At 37.4% G+C, this 10402-nt stretch overlaps 2 protein-coding genes across 2 annotated transcripts; one reads left to right on the top strand and one right to left on the bottom strand.

Moving 5' to 3' along the window:
* The first annotated feature begins 966 nt into the window (after positions 1 to 966).
* LOC125199757 (craniofacial development protein) lies at positions 967 to 3520 on the top strand. The gene is made up of 3 exons (XM_048099880.2): positions 967 to 1784; positions 2646 to 2763; positions 2851 to 3520. Exons 1-3 carry the CDS (start codon positions 1027 to 1029, stop codon positions 3064 to 3066), a joined length of 1092 nt encoding a protein of 363 aa, XP_047955837.1. The 5' UTR covers positions 967 to 1026; the 3' UTR covers positions 3067 to 3520.
* Positions 3521 to 3640: 120 nt separating this feature from the next.
* On the bottom strand, positions 3641 to 8548 carry LOC125189074 (putative LRR receptor-like serine/threonine-protein kinase At1g53440). Its single transcript, XM_048086268.2, has 24 exons — positions 8476 to 8548; positions 8203 to 8374; positions 7828 to 7899; positions 7667 to 7735; positions 7512 to 7583; positions 7366 to 7437; positions 7202 to 7273; positions 7026 to 7097; positions 6877 to 6948; positions 6746 to 6817; positions 6605 to 6676; positions 6436 to 6507; positions 6303 to 6368; positions 6169 to 6231; positions 6059 to 6097; positions 5935 to 5984; positions 5497 to 5861; positions 5234 to 5429; positions 5042 to 5158; positions 4868 to 4977; positions 4578 to 4788; positions 4272 to 4509; positions 4046 to 4196; positions 3641 to 3983 (listed from the first exon to the last, which is right to left on the bottom strand). Exons 1-24 carry the CDS (start codon positions 8546 to 8548, stop codon positions 3642 to 3644), a joined length of 2910 nt encoding a protein of 969 aa, XP_047942225.1. The 3' UTR covers position 3641.
* Between the last annotated feature and the right edge of the window lie 1854 nt (positions 8549 to 10402).

The raw sequence follows: 10402 nt of genomic DNA, 5'->3' as shown, positions 1-10402 counted from the left end.
CCGTGTCGAAAATTTTGTGGTCACTTATCTTGGGACGGAGGGAGTATAAAATAAAGATCACGTATCATTTTATGTGTGAAAGTGAAAGATCAAGTATCGTTTATGTAGTTCACTCTAACAAAAATTATACTCCATTAATCCATAATTAAATGTCACATGGCGTGAGTTTTAAGAATTTATTTGATTTTATAAAATAAAGTAGAAAAAATTAGTGAGATGTGGATTCTACTTTTATGGAGCATATTGGTTTTATTACTGTAAAATATGAGTGGAATTAGTTTGTAAAATGTATTTATGTATGGTCCTATTTACTAAATATAGTAAAAATGAAATGAAACATTTATAGGCTAACAAACGAAAAATAAAAAATGAAATATTTTAATAGCAATCTGAGAGTGTATAAACCTAGAACCATATTCCACTAATTTTTTTTCACCAATTTTTACCTTATCCGAGTCCACTCATTTTAATTAATTGTTGAGTAAGGGAGTAATTTAAACAATGAATAATGTGCACGGTGTAAAGTTACAAATCAATAACGTATTAATGGAGTTCCTTTTTTTTTTTTTTTTTAATTATCTGAACCAACCAATTCTTGTTTTTTTAATTGTAATTTGTGATTATTATTTGATCTAAAACTACTTCAAATTTATTTGATCTAAGCCTACTCGTTTGCGTACTTTCAAACCCTTTCATACAATTTTTTCCTAACAATAATTACCCTTTATTTATTTATTTATTAAAACAATCCTTTTATAAAATACGATTACTTTTTTTCCTAACAATAATTACCCTTTCATACAATTTTTTAAATTACAAAACCAATTATTTTCAATTATAGGGTATACAAATGCGCTCACACTTTTTAATCTAAAATTTTTGTTACTTTTAACAAAACAAAACAAAATTAAATAAAAAAATATAAATAGTGTAAAACCCCAGAACACTTCTTCTTCTTCGCCAAAAGGCCCAAAACCCAGAATTTCATTCCACTGCAAATTCTCCAATTCCTGCTATATTTCCTCAATGATTTCGCTCAAAATCATCCGCACTCTTCATGTCACAAATCATACTCTCACCTTCATTTCATCCAATCCTTCCAAATTTACTCATTTCTCTTCAATTCCCCACCGCCCATTCTCGCGTTCGGCTCAATCCGCACAAACCGCCGATGAACAGACTCGCAGTTTCGCTCAACCCTTGAGCGGTTTCTTCAGAAAAGTCCTCTTCGGCAATGAAAGTGCCGACATCAATCGCGCTGCCGCCGAAAATGCGGAGTCGGGGGAGACAATTGTGGCGGAAAAGCTGCGAAAGCTGGAGGAAGAAATTAGGGATTTGAACGAGAAAAAGTGCGGGACGGCGGAGAATCTCGAAATTGTTAATGAAGAGAAGGAAAAGGGGCGGAAATCTGATTCTGCAATCGCGCCGAAGACGAAGAAGCTCAGGTTATCGGCATTGTTTAAGAAATCGAAAAAGAGGTCGAACTCGAAATCAGTGGCGGATTCGAGATCAGAATTGAAATTCGTGGTGGATTCGAAACCGAAATTGAAACCGAAACCGGTTGAGCGAACTGCGTTTGGGATGGAGGATCCAATGGTTCACAGAGAGCTCTCTCCTGATATGAGATTGTTTGCTGAGCATTTGTATGCGAAAGGATACTTGAAGGATGCAAATTTCATGAACCGAGATAGGTTTGATCCGATGGATTTCGAGGTCAGTTACGCCCGGGAGTTTCTGAAGTTTGCTGCTGTGAAGTTTGGGGAAGATCATCAGTATATTTCAAGGTATGTAATTAGTTCAAATCTTGAGCTTCATATAAAGCTACTCTGTTTGATCTGATGAATTCATGAGTTAGTTCAGTTCAGCTTAGTATCAATTGAAAATGCTGGTAAATGGAGTAATTGAAATGGTGTGAGATTGAGCAATGGAATTTTTTTGTAAATGGAATTAAAGATTGGATATTGATGATGATGATGATGATGATGATGATGATGTTGGTTCTCTTATTTGGTGCATCCAGTAATCTTGAGGTTATCAAGTTCGATTTTTGTGTTGTTTTTCTGAATTTCAGGGATATTACGATGCCTTAATGCTCTTCTAAGGTTTTGACGATGTAGTCGGTCTTTTAAGAAACTAAAGATTATGCTTTTGATTACCTTAAGTTGGAATACACTACAAGAGGTATCAAGATTTTCAGTGTTGATGTGAAGGATCTGTGGTTATATGTCATATTTAGTGAAATTTGATGTTATGATTTAGTTGTATGGTGCCAAAGTTTAAGATGCAGTGTTTACTTTTGATCGTATCACTTGCACGCAGAGTAAAAGAGAACCTAAAGAAAATTAGTTTATGTATCTTAAGTGCTGCGATTGGTTGTATGTATTTGCAATTTCGAAGAAGCGAGAGAGATTGATGAACATTTAAATCAACGACTAAAGAAAGTTGCTACTTGGATTTATATCGACTGGTGATCGAGTCCTGACGTGAAAATCTTCAATCATGATTGTCTTAATGCCTCCTTCTCTGAAGAAAATCTCCTTATGTGACTGTTCTACATTATTTGAGCAACTCATTTGAAGCAGTGGATCTGTTTAAACTCATATTTTCTGTCAGAAATCTTATGTCCTTGTTAATTACTGTCACAGATGGTTGTCTGCTGGGGATTTAAAAAAGGTAGCCCTTTTTGGGTGTCCGTCTATCGGGCAGAAGACTGTTTATGATGCTAAACATATTCGCGCTTTCTTCAAAATTGACGAACCCAAGGCAAGTTTCTATGCTATAGCATGCTTAACTTAACTGCTCTTGAACTTTGTTAATTCTGTTAGTTTTTCTTCCTCGTTCTGCCTTTAGGTTTGCCAAGCATGCACGCTGAAAGAGTCGTGCAAGCATTCAAATAAGAGTAATAAGAAACATTCGACCAAGTTATGTTTGGATAGTGTGATGAAGGTCCTCGTCATGTATGCCATGGAATCTGTCCCCCAGAAGTTGATCGTGCCCGAAGATGTCAGGAATTCTGTTAGTCGGTTACTAAAGGAGATAACGAGTCTTTCTCAAGAAAAGCCCTGAGGCTTCCCCGACCATTCGTGCACTGGCATATCAGATAAGTCCAGTTTGATTATATTGCTCCCTTTTTTTGCATGCTGACCGAATAGGAAGTGTAGGATGTTGCACACTACGAATTAGTAGTAGATGCAGTCGGTCACTACACAACGTGACGTTTTCTATAAATGCCGGGTTTCTAAGATATTTGGTGCGAAGGAAACGCAATGGTTGCTATATGTTGAGAGGCCTCATTCTTGTGAGCTCCTTGTGTTTAGATTTTATAGGATTCTTCTTCAACATGCTTATTCAATCTGCAGCTCCACTTTCTTGAAATTGTCTTGTTTCTGTCATGTAAGATAATTAGGTTTTTAGATTTTATTTATCTTAGTATTGGAAGATACATGTGACACTGGATTACCTTCATGTTCACTCCTATGTAGTTGATTGATTGGGATTTGAATAAATATTTATTAAAGTATATGACATTTTTGATAAACCAGGTTTGGAAGGTTTTGGTAGATTTAGATTAATATAAAATCTTTCTAACATCACAAATATAAATTTGAATTTAATGTTTCTAAGAATGCGTTTTCAAGATATCAACAAGTTTGGACAAACAAACCATCCAAGTATTCCCCACTTTCCTCTTTACTAATAGAATGGGACACTGAGCTACCAAACCATGGTCCATCCATTAACAACCCACTTCCCCCGAACGCCTCCTCGTCCGCCCCATCGCACTTGACAGCTGGCGCTTGAACCGGGATTGCACCTTGCAGCATCCCCACCACCGAGCTCATGGAGGGCCTCAGAGTCGGGGAGGGGCTAGCGCACAGCAGCGCCAAGTTCAGCATCTCCATCGCCTCTTCCTCCGAGTACCCCGACCCAAGCCTCGGGTCCACGAGCTCCAACAGACTCCCTCGTTCTTGCAGCACGTACGCCTTCACATTTCAAGAATGTCATCAAATGTAGACAACTACATGAAAAGAAGAAGCTTGCTTACCCAATCAAGAAGGTACAAATACTCCTCTTCTGGCCTAAAACAAGTGTTGCTCTTCCCACTTACGATCTCCAGCGCCACGATCCCGAAGCTGTACACGTCCGCCTTGTCCGTCAGGTAGCCCCTCATCGCGTACTCGGGTGCCATGTATCCTCTGCAAACGTATTTCATATTTTCATCCACATTGAACTCATTCTTGGCAACATGATTAGCTAGAAAGATAGCTTACACGGTTCCAGCAACGCGCGTGCTGATATGCGTGTTCCCCTCCTCACCAAGCTTCGCCAAACCAAAGTCGGATATCTTGGCATTCAGATCTTTATCTAGAAGAACATTAGTTGCCTTTATGTCCCTGTGGATGATCTTCAGTCTCGACTCTTCGTGGAGATACGCAAGCCCCCTTGCAATCCCTAGACATATCCTTTTCCTAGTCGACCACCCGAGGTCCAGCCTCTGTTCCGGACAACCTTAAACGAACAACCATAGAGTCACACCACCACCAACAACGATATCCACCCGGGAAACACATACTTACCAAAAAGTGCCCGGCCGAGACAGTTGTTCTTGAGGTATTCATAGATCAATATCAGCTGGTTCGCTTCGATGCAGCATCCAAAGAGCCTGACAAGGTTAGGATGTTGCAAGGCCGATATCATGCCCATTTCATTTAGGAATTCACGGTTTCCTTGCTTTGACCTGGACGAGAGCTGCTTAACCGCGATGGCTGTGCCATTCGACAGGGTACCCTGAGAAGGAAGCGCTCTTTGTTATCCCTCACTGTCGTCACAAGGAAAGAACAAAAGGCTTACGTACGTATTTACTTACCTTATACACAGGCCCGAATCCCCCTTCGCCTATCTTGTTAGCGTTATCAAAGTTGTTTGTAGCTTCTTTGATCTCTTTTAAAGTGAAGTAGCCATCGAGTCCTCGGAGTTCTGCATCAAGTAACTAATGATGAACTTGCAAACGCGGGTAAGCGAGAGACTGCAGTTTTATTACCTTTATCTTCGCCTCCTTTTCCTCCGACAACACACAAAATCAACAGCACGGCCGCAGCAGAAGAGAGGACGATTCCAGTAATGGCTGTGGCAGTTACTCCGGTGCTAACATCAAAATCTGCAAGGAACGAAAAGCCAGTCTCGTGATTATGCAGAGACGAAATGTGGACCGGGAAGGGTCTGGATTACGTACTAGGCGTCACAGCGATAGCAGATATCAACGGTCCATATACGCCTCTGTCAGGAATGGCGGTCGTCCCTTTTCCTCGCCAGTACAAGTGGATCTCCAACGTGCCACCGTTAACGAAGACATCAAAGTCTCTATATATACCTTTCCTAACACCCTTAGCTTCCTCTGCTATGTTGAAGTCCGTCAAAACCACGCGCCCCTGCAATGGAAAGTCGGTATAATTGGAAACGAAGCCAAGAATTCGAGAAAAGCAGGACACGCCTTACTTGTATCGCCACATCAAAAATCCTTCTCCCGTTGCTGCAAAACTTGGAGTCATCGGAGAAAATTATTTCAGCGAAATGGAGGCGTACTCTATACATTCCTTTGCGCAAGCAAAGGCCGTAGTACTTAAGTGAAGAAGGCGAAAGACGAGCTGTTTCATAAATTGATGCGTTCTGCGAAAACATTGGAGTGTTGTTTTCCGCAATGAATCTCCCCCTGTCGTTTCCTAAGTAAATGCCAGTGCTGCTGTATGCCCATTTATCAGTGGATTCAAAGTGCGATGGACCTGCATCGATTGCGTTCTCTTCGTATTCATTTCCTTCGAAGTTAACCTTTACTCCTCCGCAGTTTATGAATACCGAGGTGTCTGGAAATACAGCGAAAATGAGTAGTCGAACATGGAGCCTAACTTAAGTAGTTACATGAGCAGAAGGACTTACAGCCGGGGTTACTCGCACAATGAAGGTCTCGTTTCAAACACCATAACGTTCTGTAAAAATGGTTCATTTTCGCGTTAAAAACAAGAGAACTGCCACAGGCAATAGGGAATCAAGAGGAACTCACGATTTGCTCGATGTATTTGAATGGCTTGCAACTAAATTTCTGCAGACACTCAAGGTATGTTAGTACCTACTGTTAAAATGTTCGAATCAGTTATAGAAACGAGAACGTACACAGTGGAAAACTGTCGGCAGCTTCTCACAGAAGGCGTTGTGAAGCTGTTGTACGATACATCCCTGCAGTTCGTTTGCTCGTTTGTTAGTTAGTTATAAATTTCCGTTACTCTCGATTTTGATATAAGTCTCACATATTTTGTCGGCTATTCATGATCCAAGCAGGTATCTCTCCCGTCAGCAAGTTGTTAGACAAAAACCTGTAAACGAACATAAAACATCGTTAAGACAGAAAAAACAGATAGGAAATCGTACTAATATACGTACATGAATCTCAGTTTTGCTAACTCTCCAAGCCTGCCTGGGATTTCTCCATTCAACATGTTGAAACTGAGGTCACTGTCAAATATAATTGGATTTTTATCAACATTTTTCTGAAAATCGGACACGAAATGATCTGATAAGTACTTCTGATGTGAGAAGAAAACAAACTTACAGAGTGTCTAGTTGAGTCATGTCTCCTAAGTACTCAGGAATCGTGTCGTTGATCGAGCAATTTCTTAAAATCCTGCATCACGTCGACGTGAGCATCACTACCGCTGAGAAAAACTTAATCAGTAGAAAAATATGTACTCACAAATAAGCCATGGCTCTCATCCGCTGCAAATTGGGGAAACTCATGGCTGTTCCCTCAAGATCGGATATCCTCCTGACGATAAACGATTGTTACAATAAAGGAATCAAGAGCAAACAGATAAAAGAACTTACAGATCTGTCAAGTTTTCCAAACACGATATTGCTGCAGGAATAGGACCCTCCATCGATGTCCCTTGCAAGTCTCTGCAACGATGAATCATACCTAAATAGTAAATACCATAAAGGTCCGAGTGAAGATTGGTCGAAAGAACCAGACTCACAATCTCGTAAGTTGGCTCCACTTTCCAATGAAATCGGGTATTTTCCCCGACATTCTGCTCCCGTCTATCCTACTGCGAAGAAAACATCTTGCAGTTTAATCTTAGTACAATGTCAAAGTTCAGTCTGCAAAGAAAGTGGGCTTTTTCGTGTTTTGGCTTATTCTTATATAACTTACAAATCTGTCAAGTTCCTTAGATTGCCAAATGTCACCGGTATAGTTCCACTGAAGTTGTTCGCAGAAAGCATGCTGCGAAAATCAAGAGACGAAGACAGATATGATCAGTACTTTGCTACTAGAATGGTTTTGGATGCTTCATAAATTATGATCAGAATTCTTACAGCCTCTTCAGGTTCCTCAAACTTCCAAGATTCTCCGGTAGATTCCCTTCGAGCAGATTATCTTCCAAGATCCTAGATTTCAGACAATGACAGATACTTGAATCTGAAACATTCTTACACATAAAGTAACTTGCATTTTCACTTACAGTTCTTTGAGAGTGGTAATGTTTCCGATTTCAGCCGGGATTTCACCACTAATATGGTTTCCAAGAAGGGACCTGTGATGAAAAAACTCGGTATCCAGGCTATGGCCGTGGCTGGCAGAATTTCTCGAGGTAGGAAAAGAGGGATAAAAACTTACAACGTTGCAAGTCGAAGCCGGCCAAATATTTTGGGAATCGATCCATATAGGTAGTTTAGAGTGAGATCTCTGTAGTAGAATAGTACTATAAAGATCGAATTTGAATGCATACACGATGACCAAGTACATCAAATGTCGAAAATTCAGTAAAGATGTCTCACAGCTCTTGCAGATGAGGGAGTTTCACAAACTTCTCGGGCAAAGTTCCTGTCAAGTTGAGACCCCTCAACTGCCTGCATACGTGAAACGAGAAACTATGATCAAATGAGGCAGAGCCATCTAACATAACAGCTAGCAATTTGGACAATTTGGCATTAAGTAACGAGAGAATGGACTCGATCCGTTGCATGTTTCACTGTACGAATCAATGTACGTTCAATCAGATGTCTCAATACACGGGAGATTCGTTCTAGAAAGCATATCAAGACATGGCTAAACCTCCACATATATGAATTTTTCGATTTTGTATTATATTGCATTATAACTTTTTACAACATATATACAAGTAATGAGCATATAAGATAGCAAGAACATACATGTGAGTAACGTGGCATACGGTGCTATTGTTAAACGAACAGTCGCACACCACACTGCTGTACACATTCCTAACCCCTTCAGTGAAGTTAAATCCACCATGGCAAGAGCTTTGATTTACGTAGTCCCAATAAGTGTTTTGTAGCTTTGAGGATATTGTCTGAAGAACATCAACTGCACCAAGAACTAGCATAGATTAGAATCCAATTTGAGAAAAAAATGTTATGCATTAAAAAATCAAATTTTATAGTATTTTGTAAACAAGAGGATTTTGCCTTCATCTTGAGGCAGAAGTTGGGACTCAGAAATCAGAACTAGAGTTGCAAGAACGAGAATAATTTTCTCCATAGACTCCTCAAGAAAAGAGGTGGCATAGAAAAGAAAAAATCGAAAATCTCTGTTATGGTGTCTCAATTTCAACTTTTGTACTACTAGTTTTTAAGTAATTTTTCTTTAATTTTAATTTGTCATGTTTTAGCAGTATGATTTTTTATATGTTGGTTTGAATTAGTATTTGATTATTAGGATTACTTAATCCAGCTACATAATCTTATCAGTAAAAGTCAAATTTCAGTGATAACTATAGGACTCATAATGTTTTTTTTTGGTTGAAATCCACTTAATTTTGAATAAATTATGGATGTTGTTTCTATTTAGTGGCATTTCGTATTTACGAAATCAGTAATAAACTATTGGTAAAATGGGAGATTTTGTGGCTAGAAATCCAGTTTAGTTGAATAAATGTTCTTAGTTAATGATTAAAATTAGTTGAAAGTTTTGAGAAATGAATACTAGCTAGTATATTCTCTATCATATGTTTGGAAAACATTAATTAAAAATCATTGTGATTTTTGTTTCAATTTTGTTTCTATCACGTATTAGTAAGATGACAAAAATAAATAAATAAATAAAATATGGTTGAGGCATTTGTGGAAAATATTTCATAACCTTTCGAAATATAATATTTTGACCATGAAAATGCAAAGAAATCAACACGAAAAATAAACCTCCCATAAAGTTTATAGCCCATATTTCCTTATAAGATGGGCATTAAATTTTATTCCCTTAATATGTTTCTTACTAATGTTAATATTCATTAATAGAGTAATATTTCGAATTATTTTGGAAGATTTTATTTAGTTCTTTTTTCTTCCTTTTATCGATGGGAAATTTATGTAGCTTTAAATCTTAAAGTAAATTCGAGATATTAAAATTCAAAAATGGATGTTTATGGGTTTGGAGAGAGAGTGGTGGGATTTATTCGTTTTAAACCAATAGACCTTATTATTTACATAAATATTAAAATTAATACTCCCTCCGTCCAAAAAAATAGGGCAATTGAAGTATGACACGAGTTTTAATGTAGAATTGGTAAAGTAAGAGAAAATGAAAAAAAGTAAGAGAGAAGGAGAAAAAGTAAGTGAAAAGTAGTATTAGTGGAATGATGTGTAGGGTTATTATTTGTTGAAAACTTTCCATAAATGAATGTGCTCTATTTTTTGTGGACAACCAAAAATGATAAATATGTCTTATTTTTTATGGACGGAGAGAGTATGGTTTAATCAAAATTGATGCTAGTTGTACTCTCTATATAAATACAAATTTATATTTTCCAATATATTATTTGGATAAATTAAGGACAAGTGCCCATTTTACTCATCTAAATCCAATCTATCATAAACATCAAATTGAACAATCAAGAGTTTTACAATTAAAATCAAATAATTGAGCAAGTGGAAGAATTTAATTGCATAGGTGAGTTTGCCAACAGGTAGTCAAACATGTAACATGTATTCGATTAAAATACTTTTGATATAATAGTGCACTTTATTCAATCAGTCTGCTGTAGCCTGTATGTGCAAGATGTTAATGATTATTTATATATGCTATAATATAAAAATAATAACGAATTCAGGAAACAGATATATATGCTATAATATAAAAATAATAATGAATTCAGGAAACAGAACTTGTAGAATCCAGCATAGTAAAAAGACAATGGTGAATGTGGTGACTTTGGCCACTAGAGCAGGAGCGAACGCAAAAAAATATTATTGTAAGGACTATATGTTCAAATTTTGGATGATACAATAATTTTCTTATATTTTATCATTTTGGTAGGGACTTTTACACATTATAACACACAAAATAATAACAAAAATTATAAAATTATACAACTAAAAAAAATAAAAAAAATAATTT

Source organism: Salvia hispanica, chromosome 2 (assembly GCF_029641045.1).
Source record: "Salvia hispanica isolate PSC_SH4W2 chromosome 2, Shi_PSC_v1, whole genome shotgun sequence".
Classification (NCBI taxonomy): domain Eukaryota; kingdom Viridiplantae; phylum Streptophyta; class Magnoliopsida; order Lamiales; family Lamiaceae; genus Salvia; species Salvia hispanica.
The sequence above is the reverse complement of the archived record's forward strand: the minus strand, read 5'-3'. Positions and strand labels throughout refer to the sequence as shown.